This window comes from Trachinotus anak, unplaced genomic scaffold (assembly GCF_046630095.1).
Source record: "Trachinotus anak isolate AG129_WGS33_773 ecotype Australia unplaced genomic scaffold, CSIRO_AGI_Tana_v1 ptg000015l, whole genome shotgun sequence".
In the NCBI taxonomy this organism is placed as follows: domain Eukaryota; kingdom Metazoa; phylum Chordata; class Actinopteri; order Carangiformes; family Carangidae; genus Trachinotus; species Trachinotus anak.
This window is the reverse complement of record NW_027273866.1, coordinates 3,307,450-3,324,907: the sequence shown is the minus strand read 5'-3', so window position 1 is coordinate 3,324,907 and position 17,458 is coordinate 3,307,450. Positions and strand designations below refer to the sequence as shown.

At 41.1% G+C, this 17,458-nt stretch overlaps 1 protein-coding gene across 1 annotated transcript; it reads right to left on the bottom strand.

Annotated features, from left to right (window-relative positions):
* Positions 1–11,512: 11,512 nt before the first annotated feature.
* otx2b (orthodenticle homeobox 2b) lies at positions 11,513–17,380 on the bottom strand. Its single transcript, XM_071498285.1, has 4 exons — positions 17,014–17,380; positions 14,503–14,710; positions 13,772–13,923; positions 11,513–13,121 (listed from the first exon to the last, which is right to left on the bottom strand). The coding sequence occupies exons 2-4, from the start codon at positions 14,597–14,599 to the stop codon at positions 12,498–12,500; spliced, it is 873 nt and encodes a 290-aa protein (XP_071354386.1). The 5' UTR covers positions 14,600–14,710; positions 17,014–17,380; the 3' UTR covers positions 11,513–12,497.
* Positions 17,381–17,458: the final 78 nt, after the last annotated feature.

The following is a 17,458-nucleotide window of genomic DNA, read 5'->3' as shown; positions in this document are numbered from 1 at the left end:
ATGAGGGGATCGGCAGGGATTAACCTGGGGAATTTAATTAGTGGAGCTGTTGTCCCTGCCCTTAACATTTCAATCTCACTGGGCTGGCTGGTGGTGCTGGAGCAGGACCTGTGATGGCCAGCAGCTGGGGAGGGAGGGAAGGAGGGGTGCGGGAGGGGGCCTGGAGTGTGTTGCGGGGGTGGATAGTACGCAGGGTGCAGAGACAAGACACGTGTTTGACAAACAGATTAGTCTAGCACCCCGGTGGAGTGTTCCCCTATGAGGGAGGTGATGGATAAGGGAGACGGATGGAGCCCAGAGGAGCTGAAAAAGCATAGAGTCTTTTGACCTAAAAAACACCCAGGACAAAGAGCATGATTATTATAACAACGTATCATAGTTTTGAAAAATCACCAAATCACTAACCAGCTATAAACATGAGAGAGAGTGTATCTTTATTTTTTTACCACTTACATAGATTCAGCGACTCCTGATGATGGCTAAAATTGAGATCATAGAACAGCACTCTTCATGTCTTCAAAAACCATATGATACCATTTGGTATTAAACACTGTCTTCTGCATTATATTTGGTTAAATCAGTAGCTTTTGGTTTAAAATTAACCAATTTCTTACATTTGCATGTTCAAATAGACTCATTTTCACATATGTATCCCAAAGAAATGTTTTGAAGGCGCATTTTGTAGTATTTTGTCTTTTAGGTCAAAGACATGTTGGAGATTTTAATTATTTTTGACAAATTGTCAATATAATATTTTCTTTTGGGATAATTTTGGCCTAAAATATCTTTATTTATATTCTTTATTTGTACACACACAACCACCATTGGTAAGCAGTAGAAGGGTGTAACCACTGTGATCTTAGGGGTAATCACTACTCAATCCATAGCCACACTGTTGCATTGTAATCCTGATGCTAAACTCCCTATTAACCCATCTGGGACCCTACAACAGCACCCCCCCCAACCTACCCTGCAAACACACACACAGTCAAAGCCACTGTGGCTGTATGTTGGATGTGGTATCTGGGGGGGTGGGGTGGGGGGTGGGGTGGGGTGGGGTGGGGGGTGGGGGGGCAGTCATGTCCAGCAAATTAAAAAACCTGCTGTAGGAATGTGGCCAAGTCCCACAGGAGCAACCAGCACCCGTCCCTCTTCCAGCACTGACCCACTGGTCACTGGTGAATCCCCTGTTTGTATTCCACACACACCCGGCTCTGGGGAGCGGTCCCAGAAGCCTCCTGTGGGAGTCCTGATAATTTAAGTCAAACATTATGTCCCTGCTTGTTTGACACCCATTTAAAGCTTTTCAATCACACGTGTTTGCTACAGTACATTGCCTAGCCCCAGAGTGCGATCCATGTCACACCCTTTCAAAGAACTAATCAATTTTGTTTGATCAAGTTCCTCATGTCAAAACAATTGATCTTCCTCTGAATCACTTTGGTGGAGTGATAATTCAGAGCAGATATCCTTAGATGTCCTTTTTGACTTTTTTGAAAAGATACATTTTTTAAAAAAGTGGGCTTGTGGACTGGACACCCCTCCCCCAGAATGCAACCCCTTCTTCCCAGCATGCCCCTCCCAGTCCGAGGCCTGCCAGTGTCAGTGTGCCACTAATTAAGGACTCTTAAAGAGCTATGGAGCAGACTCATTAACGAACTGTAGCATCCTTACTGTCCATGGAGTGAGAGAGGAGGGGAGGGAGGGGCTGATTCAGGCTGAGGGTCTGCTGGTCTTGTGACTCAGTTCAGTTCAGTTGGAGTCCAGAAGGTCAGGAAAGACCTACTGAGCTGAAAAATAATGTTCAAAAGCTTTTTTTTTTTCTTGTGGAACATTTTCAACAAGAAGTGTCTAGAGAGATTTTTGTATTTAATTAGTTGAATCATTATTTGAATCTATGGTGACAAACTTTTAGTTACAGTTTATTTTTAGGTGGCATAGTGCTGCCTATTGTTGGCTAAGGTTGGCTTTGCTATTGTTTGTGTTGTTATAACTTTTCTAGAATTACTATTTGTTATGTGCTTTGATGTCTTCTTGGCCATACCCTGCCCCATTTATAAAAAAAAAAAAAAAAAAAACCTGCTCCAACTGTCCCCCCCTCACTGCCATTTGTTTATTCAATTTTCATGGAAATGCAAAACAAAACAAATGGCTGTGTTTGTCTTTATGAAAGTAGGCCAAACAACCGCTGACAAACAAGAGGGGGAGTTGTAGGTCAGGGCGCCACAAGCCATGTGTAACCGTGCCTGTCGAGAGAGCATGACACGCTGTAGTAAGCCACAATAGACACAATAACATACAAACACCCCTGCCAGAATGATGTAACATTGTCTAGACTAAACAAACCATACACATGAATAAATGATTTTTTTTTTTAGATGTAGTCATACAAGGAGTGGACAAAATAACAGGAACAACACATTATTATTTAACTTTTAGAACACTTACAAAAGATGCTTTAAAATCCAGTTCAACTTTGTTTTGTACACTGATGTTACAGGTCAGTAAATTTAAATTGGTTTGATAATAAACAGATTCAGATTAAATATTTCAAAGCGACACCAGACATTTAATATAGATCCAAAGGAGCCAAATAGGATTGCAGGTTGCCTTTAAAGCTTTAACATTACAATATAATTTTAGCATAGGAAAGAGATTTTTTTTTTCATTGGAACCCTATCTGAATTCAAGACCAGCACACACAGACACAACTTAATGTTAGGAACGTAAAATTGGGACCTCTAGGCAATCAAAAAGTAATTACAGGAAACATTCAGACGTTTTTTTTTAAATAAGATAAAATAAGATGGTGCATCTGTGGTCATGTGATGATGCCCTGAACATACAGTAAAAATTAACTTAAGCTCCTTCCACAGGATCAACACATCATTGGTCCTTATAGGAAGTTATGGAGGGCAAGCTGAAAGAGCTGGTAGCCAGTTATATACAGTTCAGGGCTTGTGTGGCAGCATTACAAGGAGAATTAAAGTTGTCTTACTTCTTTATAGGTATTTGATGGTCACATTTTGATATAGAGGAATATGTCTTTGTTCATATTTGTTACATTAATAAAGGTGTCATGATCTTGACTTATTGTTGAAGAAGTTGTCAGTTCAGCTTAAATGTGTGACATCTTTAAAGCCAGAAACAAGATGTGAAGATATCAGGGACCACCAGCCACCATCCTTGTTGTCTGTCACAGTTTGAATCGTGTGTTATGTTACTTCATTTTCCCCACTGACCCAGAGGTCAAGATCCACACAGCCTGCACAGGCTCGACTTGACCTGACCTTGGTAACCTTTCTGACCCGGCCCCAACCCCCCTGCTGTGTCAATGCGTTGCTCTCCACTGGAGTTCATAAATCACACAGCACCGCAGTCACTGTGGAACTAGGAGTCTGATGGGAGCAGCTAATCATTGCTTGCTTGAACTGGTCAATTTTATTGATCTGGGAAGCGATATGTGTGAGCAAAATGCAAGTGCTGAGACAAAATGTAGTCAGACACCTCTGACCTGCTTTGTAAGAAAGCTTGTAGAATGCTGTATTTTTTCTATGGAGTTCTGACGGGATTTTTATGGATTATTTTTTATGGGCTTGCTTGAGCATTACAGGGCACTGTTGTTCGCTATGTTGCATTTGCATACTGATTATTGTAAAGTAGCATTTTCCTTGCATGTTAAAATCAGTTAAATGCATACATTATGAAAAGAAAGTGTGTAAGTAGTCCAGTATGAATTTCAATTAGCAGCAGAAGTTGACCTGTTATTGGTGAGACCACAATGTATTCAAGTGTAGACCTCATTTAATTATAATAGATGCAATTGTTGTTAAGTACCCCCTGCCGCCTCTCTCTCACACACACATATGCATACACACACACACACACACACACACACACACACACAAATGTACATCATTTTCTTTGTTTCCTGCCACTTCGTCTGGCATAATATCTCAGGTTAGACACACGCGCACACACACACACACACACCAGATGCCCCCTGACGCTCATTCACATAAAGCGGGCACGTGATCAGCGGCCCCGAGTCTACAGGCCTGCCAGCCTCATGGCATTGTGTTCCCCTTGGGCAGGCAGCCGGCCTCCCTAAATACCCTTTTGTCTTGGGTGGGATAACAAAGCAGTGGCCAAGCCGCTGGTGTGGCACGCGCACAGCCACTCATCCCCCTGGTCTGTGACCCAAACAGGTGGATAGGAGGGAAGGGAAGGGCTGGTAGTGGCGGGTGGACGGACAGGGGGGGAGGAGAAGCAGGGGGAGGGGGAGGGGGAGGGGAGAGAAGAGGCTGCATCTGTCCCCACACTCAACGACTCCCTGGGTCAGCCACTGCTCCATATGCTCTCAGGAGAGAGGGAGACACGCATGCAAACCCAGACTAACAGGTGGAGGGGGGAAAGGGGGATTAGGAGAGGTAAAATTGATCAGATGATAGAGGATAGAGGGATTTTGAAACTGTCAAATTAGCTGTCTAAGGAGAAAGAGAGAGATTTGACTATCCCTGGAAGATTTCACTTCGAGGAGATTGTTAACCCTTAAGCCAAAATAAATGTTTGGCCATCAGCAGGAGAAGCAGTTTTTGTCTCTGCCTAACGGCCATTGTGGTTCTCGGGTCCTGGAGCCTCATCTATGCAACAGGCAACTGTTGCTGTGTTTGTGTGTTCGTGTAGGTGGCTCTGTTTTCAAACCAGAAACTTGTCTGCGCTATAAAATGTGAGGCTGTCTTCATGGCCTTGTAACAAGTCGTGTTCTCAGGCACTGTCAGGCCTGTCAAGTCTTAATTTAAGCAAAAAGTTGTTTCCTGAGATATTCTAAAGAGACAAAAACAGTTCTGTAAATATGCCTTTTCACATGCTGTTATTGTCATATCTACTGATATGACAAATGAACATCAGGACAGGTCAATATTTGTGGCTGGATAGAAATGTGGAGCAGAAACATGACTGAGTCTGATGTGGCCTACTGAGATGCTGTGTAGCAGGTGTAATGGCAGCTTCGCCAACTCTGTAAAAAAAAACAACTGACGGTTATCAATAATCGGGATTCTCAAATTGTAATATTAAAGACATGAGGGGATGCAGTGAATGGCACACAGCAGTATAATGTATAGTGTGGAGTTGGACACTACTCACTGTATGTCTACTGTCCATCCATCAGTACTTTGCTTCCTGTCAGAGCTTCATCATTTCACTGGCCTCCGCTGTATTTCAAGGCTGTGATTTGTTGACCATTTTTTAATATATATATTTTTTTAATTTAACCACTATGAAAGTTTCTGTGCTGCTCATCGATGTGGATGTGCTGTTTCCAGAAGTTGATGTATATTTTAAACTTGTGTGATGGAGACGCCTGTTTTCATGTATTCAAGGCACGTTGGATGAAGGCGTACACTTGCGGGCCATGAATTCAAAAGGCTTAGCTTTTGTGCGATGACACCCTGAAACAGTTCATTGATGTATAACACTCAATGAAATATTGAAATAAGCAAAGAAGAGATTCTGCCTCTGGGGCTGATTTGCCTTTCCTCCCTCTCCGCACTGCAGTCTAACTAACTGCTGTCCATCTGGGAGGGGGAGGTGGTGGGGGTCTCCAAGCTCTAATCTGTTGGATGCAGATAATTAATTTTTTGTTGTTTCTATAGGCCCACTGTCTCACAAGAGAACAGTGTTTGTGGGAGATTAGAAGATAGAGTGTTTGTTAGAAAGGTGTAAATTATCAGTGAGGCCTCATCACATGCACCTCTTTTAATTGTTTTAATGAGGAGTCTCGTGGGCTCAGCTGCCTGGTGAGGAGGAGAGAAGTGGGTCTTTCACAGGTAACTACAGCTGTAGCTTAGTGGAAACAGGGGAACCAATGTACTAATATAGTCTAAACAAACGTTAAAGAAAAATCCGACATTACTGATGTGTTATGTCACTGGTAATGGTGAATTATTCTTAGAGAAGACTTGTCTTTTATGAGTTCATTCAGTGACATTGCGAATTCATGGGGCCAGGGATTAATGTGGAACTGTAGCACTACTTTTTCTCATTTGAGATGTACTGTGGCTGTTTTTGATATACCGTGCAGCCTGTGGTGAGAACACTGGGAAAATAGAGAGAAATTGGCTCCGTTCACCATGAAGTCATTAAATTTGTAAGCTATTTGTGATCAAAAGGTGTGTTTCAGGCCATTAACTATGGAGTTTGATCATGGCTTATATGTAGTGTCAAATGTCAGTTGTTCCTGCTATTTCTTCCAATTTCAGTTGAAAGTAAGTATTAAGCCAGAGGAGAATATCAAAAGCTTACTATGTAAATGTTGTTAAATACCACTACTGAAGTTTATTATATACCATATTGTTTCTGACTCACGTTTGATGCCTGAAATCCTCACTTTGCTTAGACTCAGTGGGTTTTCAAATGGGTACTACAGTGGGTTATATTCATCAGTTCTGTGGCTCAGACCTCTCGCTCTGTATGTATGTATGTTTTATGGACTAAACAATGCAGTAATATTTTGAGCTTGAAGGTTCATTCTTGACCTTGGAAACCGCAGCTTGACAAAAAAGAAATCTTATATTTTTCAAGTTGGACAATGCTCTTTGAGCAACATGAGTGCTACATATTTTCTTTGCAAGAATAATATTTATTTATTATGTCTAGGGATTTTGATCAGTGATTGCATTTGGCAGAGTATTTCTCTCAAATAGTTCTACATGCTGTATGTGTGGAACAGAAACCTATAATGAAAACTAAGCTCAATTGGGCTCCATTTTAATACTGAGTTGTTTTAATTGTTGGACTTCAGCATCATAACTGACCATTATTATAGGGGCGACTATACATATTCATATTCATAGATATTACAGCCCTTTTTTCATTGCCATGCTGCTGCATGTGGGACGTCACCATCAGGATGATGCATAATCCTCTATGAAAATATTTCCACTTGTCTCATAAAGAGATTTTTATTAATGGCCGGTGGGAATATTTAATGCAAGGAGTTTGAAAGACCTGCAATCTGGAAGTACTTTACCACTAAATGTCACCATTTTAATATTTTAACTATCCTGAGGAACAGTTTGGTTTGTATTAATGATCATGAAACATACATTTATTAACTACAGCTGTTATTTTGTTCTAATATGTGCAGAAAAGTTGATTTATAGTATTTGTGATGGCATTGCCCAGGCCATTACAATAAAACATAAATTCTTCAACAAAAATGTGCTTTAAAGTGAACACCCTCTTTAGTCCTAACTAAGTGAGATTTAACTAACTAGGTATTAACTCGACCCATAAGCATAGTAATAATGTGTTTTTTAACATATGCTGAGATCTGGTAATCTTCTTATGGGTTTGAAGGGTTTTTTTCCTGCCCCTCTGAATAGCTTAACAAAATATGCCTCAGTAATGGATGGTTGTATCCTCATCCATCGCCCTCCTCCCACCTACTATAACTTGAAATAGGCCATCAAGTGGCTAATGAACTGATAAGCCCTCTGTGTCCTTTGGGGCTTATGAACATCATAAGCCAAATGTTTAGGCATATTTGGTGAGAGTTTTTTTTTTTTTAAAGAGCACTTATGTAGGCAAAAGACCCTGCTGAAAAAATAAAGTCTGTACAGTTGCCACAGTGTGAACACGTCCCTTCATGTGGACGTGTTTTCCTACAGGAAATAGTTCAGTCATGGGACAGAAGTAATAAATCGCTGCAGGTTATGAAGGAAACAGTGAAATATTTTGAGTTTTGTTCTAAGGTTAACTTGTTAGTTCTCTGATTCTTGCTTACATCGAAAGAATGTGTGGCCCTTTGCTGCATCAGACCTCCAGCTAGTCAAGCTGCTAGTATCATTATCAGTTTTGGATCTCTGTAAATCCATGGATTTGTGTGAGCAGTCTGAGAAATTAAAATAACATGCTTTTTACTGCGCTTACTTCAAATCTCTTTAGACTTCATTTTTTAAAACATCTAAATCTGTTATTATGTAGGCGATACAAAACCCTTTTAATTTAATCTTTGACAAGATTATCAAATTCATTGATGATGTCACAAACTTAAATAATTTCAGAAAATGTCGACTAAGCCTGGATAAGCACTTTCAAGGGGATACTGCTGGATTAGCTTAAAAAATATTATTTATTTTTGTTTTTTTTTAGTTGTTGGCACATTTTCCCACATCATTATGTTATAGCCTTTATTTTTTATTTTCATTACAATATTTAGCAATAAATACACATGCATGCTGTATAAAGCAGCCTACCATGCAGACCATTAAACAAGTTGTAAGATCTAAAAGCAATTAGCTATGGTAATTCCTATCCAAATTAATTTTTGCAATTTTAACAAACTGCTCCACATTCCTGGGAAATTCTTATAATCTGGCTCTGTCTGTCTATTTTTTATTTATTTTTTTGAATGATAAACTAGTTTTCTTTGCCTTTTCATGACACATTTCTAAGGCTTATATGTCAGTTTAAAGTTCCGGTGAGTTCAACAGGAAAACTAGGTTGTAGTTAGATTTGATTTTTTTTTTTTTTTTTTTTTTTGTTTGTTTTTTGTTTTTGAGTTATTTTGTAAATAAGACGACTTGCTCGACCTACTCACTTATGATTCCCACAACTGCTGGTCAGACCGCAGGCTCGGTGAATAATCACCCTCTCCTCTTGCAGACGTTGCGGCCTTAACCACCAACTTTGCGCAGGCCCGACGCTCGCAGAGGATGAACTCGTGTTTGTGACCGACCGGACGGCGACCGGAGCGGGGGACGAGGGGCGCAGGGCAGCCCGCTGTTAGACAAAAACCGAGAGGGATTAATGCAGCGTCTGTTGGTCCCATATGCTCCTCAGCACTGCTTTGGTCTTGATTAAAACTCATTGTATGCATGAAGTATTGTGGAGGCCGGATGTCTAATCCTCCTCATGACTTGTGCACTTTGAAGACACTAGGCTCCAAGGTTACAATAACAAGCGGGACGAGGCCATTGTGCTTCAGCTGATACTGGCTGTATCGATGAGAACTGATCAGGAGCATGTAAGTGTAATGTTTGGGCTAGAAATTCAAAGGGGCAAGTTTATATCATGTAGCCATGGAGTTATTACAGCATACTCACAATTAAGTTGAGAAGTATGTTCTCACTATAACACCAGCTGCTGTTTGAACATTTCAAGAAGGGCTGCTGTTATTGGTTCAATCAGCCCAATTTATTCAGATAAACTCAAGATGATTCCCGCCCCCACTCTTCTCTTCTCGTCTTCAAACTTCCTCCTCTTGCTGAATGCTCTCGGTGGTTTGTAACTGGGAGTTTTTCTGCAGCTGACATTTCAAAGTGACCCTGCGGTTCCAGACACTTTTTTTCCCCCCTCCTCTCCCTCCTTTACTTCAGCATTCTGGATGGAGGAGTTGTTGACACCGAGAAGAGACGCACCTCATGAATATTCAGGCCTCTGCACAGCCCATTGTTTTCAAGTTCAATTGTCTCATTGTCTATCTCCATAGCGATGTATATGTATGTTTTTTCTAAACTTGGCGTCGCATTGCACGATGTTATAACGGATTCTTGAATGTTGTAAAATTATAAGTGATAAATTAAAAGAATATATATGGATCTGAACAGCCAGTCATACTTCACCCTTGAATAAGTTATGGATACGGGCTGTTGTGTCATTAAGTCTTTCAAAAAAAAAAAAAAAAAAAAAAATTACAGTCAGACCCCTTAAACACACACACACACACACACACACACACACACACCTATTTTTCTGTCCAGGCAGGAGTGGAATCAAAGTCGCTCTTCTCTTTAACGCTTCGATTATTTCAAGCAACGCTTTTAATTAGTCTGCTCCTTTAGCGGAGACTCCAATGAAAGAGAGATTATTGGCAATGTCAAGGATGCTAATTGAATGTTGGACTTCTAACAATTAGCCCACTGCAGAGCCATGTCGACTCATTACAGATCCCATAGCCGCTCTGACTTTTTTTTTTTTTTTTTTTTTTTTTTTCTGTCTCATGTCGCCAAGTTGACGGTGACGCCGGACTTGAGAGCTGGAGCAACAGAAGGTAAATAAAAACAAAGGCCGTTTTAAAAGCAGCTTTCACCTTCTGACTCCTCGCGTGTTTTTCTGGGAGCTGTGATATCTCCTGCGCAGGAAGATGAAGTACAACCTCATTACCCTTACAAGAAAGACATCACTTCAGCAGGATGCTCGATGGTTATTTTAGATACCGTAACGTCATCCAAAAACTCGATAGTAATAATAATGGTAATAATAAACTTACATCGATATTATGGAGTTCAGCTTCAGAAATACAGCGTACAAACGTAAGCAGTTACTGTTTTTTTTTTTTTGTTTGTTTTTTTACCTCTTTACCCTCTGATGCCCTTTTTACTATATTATTACTAAATCATAACCCAGAATCGTGGCCACACTGCCAAACTCTGATCAGCAGAGAAAATGCTGCAGTGGTTTTAAAGCTTTTAATTTAAAGCTTCGCTAAAGTTTCTATAGTCCTGCATCACAGCAGCTTCCTCGCAGATTAATAAAATGTTGCTGCATGTTTACCGTGTTTTGTTTTTTTGTTGTTTTTGTTTTTTTCCTTGTTGGATGAATTATTAGGCTTCATATTAGAGCGCACGTCTGGGGATCAGGCATGTCAGCCCAGGCGGTGGGCTGTGAATGGGACCACTGCTGCCCTGCGCCCCAGAGAAACCCCCGCCGGTAAAATATTGGGATTAACATCTCTTGGAGGCCGGGATTAAACACTGCTTTCTCAAACCGCACACTCTCTTTGTTGAGACTGTCTGAACTGAACCACCGGAAACCAAGAAAAAAAAAAAACCCCAACACGTTCATTCTACCACCTGAGCAGAGCCAGTGGAAAAACTATGACCCCGTCCCTATTTCCATAAAGCATAACTGTCATTTTATTTTTCGTTAAAAGACACCAGCCTCTTATTTTAAAGCCGTTTTAGTTCATGCATCATGACTCTAAAACTGAAATTACAAGACCATAGATAAGAGCAGGCGTGATTTGAATCCTCGTTAAAATAGTTGATAATCTTATACATTTGTTGATGCTGGAGGAAGCATTTGTGGTCTCTACTCACTGAGACGGGATTGGCCCAAGTAACACGCATGTTAAACAGCTGCGCTCATATATTCGCATTACATCTGTGTGTATTTCTGAATTCCCCTCCCAGCTATATGTTGACATTTATTTTTAAATCTAAAATATCCTCAAAAACATTGAGTCATCTTATTATGTTATGGGCTATTTGTTTGGAAAATGTCACCTTATGATTTCGTTCCAAAGTTGAATTTCTATCTTAATTTCTAAGATAAATAAATGGAAATATTCCTGCAACCAACACAAATCAAGTTAAAAAATAAAAATAAAAGAAGAAATACCCAGAGTTACTTCTACACACGTTGCCTGACTGCTACTTTGTTCATTCTCCATTTTCTCTCTCCAACACACACACACACACACACAGATCGTTCCTCGATGAAAGAGTAAGCTCACAGGACCTTTATTCATGTCTTTTCAGCGGTGAGGTCACACCATCTTTGGAGCCAATAAAGGATCCACAATCACCGTGTGTTGAGATCAATGGAAGGGAGCAAGTGTGGAGCTCTCAGCAGCCGAGAGTCTTTTCCAGTATGGCTAACCCTTGATTATTATTACTACCACCGTGTGCTTGGAAAGTCTCGTCTCTCTTTGTGATCCCGGTGATTTAACCGTTAGCATCCTCCGTTGTTCAAAAAAGTTAGAAATCTATTAAAATCACAGCAGAGAGTCTGATGCGAGGGGGGCTCACAAATTGCATACAATACAACAGATCACAGTTTCGAAGGCTAGCACAGATAAAAAAAAACACATATGTACCATTTATATAAGACACACACTGATTGTCTCTTAGAAACTACATATTGATTCCTTATAAACACTTTTTTTTCTTAAATAAAGTAGTGCATCCATGTCCACACACCATCCTCATGTCTCTCTGCCAGCAGGTCGGCAAAGTTGTGTAAGAAGCTTAAAGGAGGTCTGTCCATCCCGAGCACTTCACCAGAAGAATGAACTTGAGTGTAGTTCTTGGATCAACATTAGTTCCGTGGCTGTGGTGTTCTTTTCTCTCAGAGTTCACTGTGTTGTCCTCAACAGGTGTTTTTTTTACGCATAGAGGCACACACTGACAGACATGGATGAGGGGCTACAACCTGTGAATGAACGGAAAAAAGAAATCTCTTTGCCAGTGCTAAAATAAATTAAACCTCTCCTCTAGGAGGACCAGAGACCATCATGCCAAAAAAAAACAAAACAAACAAACAAAAAAAAAAACTCGAGGCCCCTGGGAGCCCTGCCTCGCCGAGCCCGGCTCACATTTTAACCAGTCTGATGTGTTTTATTGAGGGATGGCAGCACTGTGTCTGATGTGATCGTCACTGTTTGTGCACTTTTTTTTTTTCTTTTTTTGTTGACAGGCTGATTGCTCTGTTCACAGGACCTGGAATTTCCACGAGGAAGTTTGATCCTTATAATCCAAGCAATCGGCATTAAAGTTCAGCTTCCAGGACGCCGCTTGGTCCTTATAATCCAAGCAGTCTGCTGTGGAGTTGAAGCCCAGGCCGGACGTCCCGTAGCCCTGGGTGGAGAGGGACGCCGGGGACTGGTTCAGATGGCTTGTGACCGCGTTCGTGCTCATCGGACTCAGTGTCGAGCCCGGGCCTGACAGCTGGTGGTGCATGGGAGTGAGGTAAGAACCGCAGTCCATGCCCCCGAAGTAGGACGTCGAGCCGGCGTAGCCCTGGCTGTAGCCCGAGGCCTGGGTGTAGGTCATGGGGTAAGACCTTTGCATGCAGGAGGAGGAGGTAGACAGGGGGTCTGACAGCGGAGAGATTGACGCCGGGCTCCAAATGGACACTGGGGCGGTGGTGGTTGAGATGGCGGGGACTGTGGTGGTGCTGGTGGGGGGCGTGAACTGTCCGCTGGCCCCGCTCTCTGAGCTCACTTCTCTGGTGGGGGAACTTTTCTTTTTGGCAGGTCGCACCTTGTTCTGGCCCCCGTTCTGCTGCTGCTGCTGCTGCTGGCGACACTTTGCCCGCCGGTTCTTAAACCACACCTGGAAGAAGCACACATTGGTGCATTTTAGTGAAAGAAATCCCTTAATTATGGCTTAAAATCAGCCAATTACAGAGCACAATCAGGTCAGTGTTTATCCCCTTTAGTTGTTTAATCAAACCAGGTGAAAAAAAGGCTGCATTTGTTTTCAATCAAAACAAAGATCTTTCAGACTTTTTTCTCACATGAGGTTCTAGTATTTTGGTGCCAGTGGACTGATCCGTCTCATTTCATTGCCCAAATTCTCCAAACAATAATCTATCGCTATTATCTCCGCCCACTGGCAGAAGTTCTCTACTTGATTTAAGGATCTAAATGCTCAACTTCAGCCTCGGGTGAAGATGATTGTTTCCCGCTCTGCAGATATAAACTTGACTTTTGAGAAATTGAATTCGAGCTAATTTGTTAATATTTATCTCCCTGCAAATGAGCTCGAGCTATATGTTTATTTTCAATATTTTTTTTAAATTTCACTTCTTTGTTCAGTTAAAATAATTGGTTAAAAAATGAACTAAAGTTCCCCTTTTGCTGTGATGGTTCTCAAATAAATAAATAAATAAATGTCACAGCCCAGTTCATTTTTATTCATTACAAAAATATGCCACGATATTCTGTAGTTTTCAAATATGGCAGATCATTTTGTAAACTCACCTGTACACGGGACTCAGGTAGATTGATTTTCAGCGCCACCTCTTCGCGCATGAATATGTCCGGATACCGAGTTTTGGCGAACAACGCCTCCAAAACGTCGAGCTGTGCGCGCGTAAAAGTAGTCCTTTCTCGCCTCTGCTTCCGTGGCGTTGCTGCAAGGAAAAGAAAAATGAAAATCAAATCAAATATGTCACTCATGTATCCATAATAAATTGCAAAATCATGTACAAAGATTAAAAGTCACCAAAGGCAGATATGGAACTCACAATTTATTTGTTTGTTGTTTGCGTAATTACGCACGAGTCCATTGGGACTTAAACGCCTTCGGCAAATTGTGCCACTTCAAGTACTTTATACTCTAATGGGCCTAAAATGTAATGCAATTTGAAGAAAAATCAAATCAGTTTGCCAATAATTAATTCGGAAGAATATCCAAAACTAAAATCACACAAGAGGATAACTACTTCACTCCAAGTTATGTTCGTTCGCGCAAGAGGTTTGTTAAAGGAGTCAGCGTCTAATGTGTTCGACTGATTGAACAAATAATATATTGGCATTCATGTCTCGTCTTTACTGTATCTCCCAAAAACCAGAAGTGATTATTAGACTTAAAAAGCTCGTCATGGGTGCTGTAACACACTGTGGGCTAACACAATCACTCCATTTTGCTTTGAGCCTCAAGCCTTTCTGTCATTTACTCTTCATTTATTCTTCACAAAGTTTAAACCCACCTGGATAGCCCACTGATGGATGCAAAAGGTCCATTCCGGAAGTAGTTAAGCTGAGGCCATTGACTGTGTAAGGTGGTTGCTTTAGATACGACATCATGCTAATATTCGTTTGAGGGCTGAAGTTGGAGAAAATTTTGAAAATTGACGGAGCTCCCGAGATGCACTGGGTGTCCTCTGTTCGCCGTGTGGTCCCTGTTAGACCGGACACCTGTTCCAAAAATGAAGAAGAAGAAGAAGAAGACATCGATCAAAATGCACCTTTCTAAAGAGATACAGCAGTGGGTCTGTTTACACGGCGCTGTCGCCTAAATGAGCCCTCTCCAAAAGACACGGCGCTCCTCAAAAACACCACCAGCCACATCTTCAGCTGTCCTCCTCCCTAGCACCCCCACCCCCACCCCCACTCCCACGGACAGAAAGCGATGCACGGCCTCTATAATTTGCAACAAGTCACTTGAAAGTTCAATTTAAGTCACTGGTTCCTATTTGCAAAAAAATATAAAATATAAGACCCTTTAACTGCCATGTGCTGAACAAAGGCTCTTTAAAATACAAATGAAAAAAAAAATACATTCATTAAACCTCCCTGACCAAAGTGAACAGGAGCCATTTCACTTCATTTTCACTTTGTTTTCTGTTTCTTTCTATTTCTATCTCTTTCTGTTCCAATGAATCCATTTGGTCTTTGATGTAAAGTTTGGCCTATAAATATAAACAGGAAATCGTTTGGATTGTGAAAGAAGCAGCTGAATGGATGTAATGAAAAATTATTGTATAAAGCAATCAACATAAATAATGATCTGTCAGGCTCATTTCTGATTTAAGATGATCAAGCTTCTTTCTTTAAGAAATCTTGAATAGAAATATCCGTATTGACACTTTTTAAAACGAGACTGGCATGGATTTTCAGGGCAATTTAGAATAAAAATGATTACAAAAATTTTAAAACACGAGATTATTTGACGCAGACAAAAACCTTCATTCCATAAAAAAACAACTCACGCTTCCCCATTGAACACCTGATTGTTTTTTTTTTTTTTTGTTTTGTTTGTTTTCAGATCTTCAAACAGAAATAAATGTGCTGATTGGTAAATGTGTGATCGCTGTCACTTCGACCTCAGTGACACTCACCCGTTATTCCCACTGTGCGTCTTGATTAGTTGCATTTTTTTTTTTCAATATCCAACGGTTTTAACCCCCTCATCCCAATCTGTCACACTTAAAACACACCCGTCTACCAGTTGCACACACCCGCTCAATAATAATTACCCTGTCCAAGAATTGATTATGATAGTTTTTTTTTTTTTTTTTTTTTCCTGTTGATGAATTAACGAGATAATTCGAGTGGCATCTAACTGGAGCTGCAGTTTGGTATCGACACAGTCCCAAGTGCTTCAGGCTCCTCAAAAATGATGCTGCAAATCAAACCGGCTCTCTATTTAACCATTCCTACTGAGTGAACTGCAGCCATATTATATATATATTCTTTTAGTCTGACGTGAATGATTATCAGCATCTTGCAGGAAAAAAAAATATTTGAAACTTATTATGAGAAATTAAATTCCTGTCTGTTAATTTAATCGAGCTAAACCCCCAGTTTAGACCTTGAACACAATCTGTGACTATAACACGGGTAAATATATATATTAAATATGACGTGTTGTTTTTATTGTCCTCTGAATTATTCATCCCTGAGAGGAGAGCAGAGGAGACCCAGCAGGGAGAAAAGGCCCCCAAACATTTTTCCATGGCAGGCCTAAATGTTCTGTCTTTTATTCCAGTGCTGCCTTCAGGTTCACGCCTCCACAGTTCTCCCTTTGTGTCACACTGGGTCTTATTTCGTCTGTAAATTCATATCGAGGAGAAGTAGCCTATGTGAACATATGAGGCTTGGTTTCAGACTGAAACTTCACTGACTGGACGTGGACTCGGTGTCCTCGGTTGCGGTTCTGGCTCCAGTCAGTGACAGAGTGAAACTGCCCCCCCCCCCCCCCCCCCAGGAATTAAAAGGCAAAATTAACAATAATATTAAGAAATCTTGAATATAGCTTTGAATTAGCCTTTGTTCCTGCCAGACCATCATAACCAGTTTCCATCAGTTTGTTTCTATAATTACCGGACTCTCTATGTGCGTTTACATCATTTACCTCTTTCAGAGTCACGTCAGTGTGAGAGCGTTTGGTGAAGAGACACACGCTTATTGTCTCCGTCCAACAGGCTGAGTTTAAGACGGTTTGCCCTCCATCTGCAGCTTGATGTCACCGAACAGCCTCAAGCTTCTCCCTGGTGTTTCTCTGAGTCTCTGAGGCTTTTACTTCAGCAGCAGTAACACAGCCAAACGTTTCCCTCACCGTTTCAAACAGTGTGATACTGTGAGCGTTTCAAATGTGACTTTATTCCAGGTGTAATTTCTTTACTTCTCGCACTTCAACGCGATCGATTATTCCGATGCTTAATAATAATGATAATAATAATAATAATAATAATAATACTAGTGAACGCAAAACTTACCCTGGTATCGACGAGTGTAAAGTTCTTTGTCTACTTGGTTTCCTCCAGGAGAAATAATAAAAGTCAGTGGGCTACAGATCAACGACGTCCTGGCGAATAAAACACACAAAACCAACCAAAAGCGGGAGCAGGAGCGGTCGTCTTCAGAGGCAGAGCAACAGTGCGGATAAAAGTTCAACGTTGAGCGCCTGCATCAGGTTTTGAAGCGGTGCTACAGCGGCGGAGGGATGGAGGAGGCAGCATGTACGCCTTTCGGATTTGTTGGTGTGTTGTGAGTGAAGTGGTTTGAGTTGGATTTTGTACAAACTGCCAGCCAATAGGAGCCGCAGGACCGAGCTGAGGTCTGTCTCTGTCTCCGTCTCTCACACTGGTGGGGAGGATTTTTTTTTTTCTTTCTTTCTTTTTTTTTTTTTTTTTTTTTTTCTGGGAAACAAATGTCTCCAGC

Bases quoted from the DNA above. Each gene is read 5' to 3' on its own strand.
- otx2b (XM_071498285.1), bottom strand. From the start codon at position 14,599: ATGATGTCGTATCTAAAGCAACCACCTTACACAGTCAATGGCCTCAGC. The intron at 13,924-14,502 runs GTGGGTTTAAAC...TTTTCCTTGCAG, and splicing joins TCCATCAGTGGGCTATCCAG to CAACGCCACGGAAGCAGAGG. The intron at 13,122-13,771 runs GTGAGTTTACAA...TGCTTCTTCCAG, and splicing joins TACCTGAGTCCCGTGTACAG to GTGTGGTTTAAGAACCGGCG.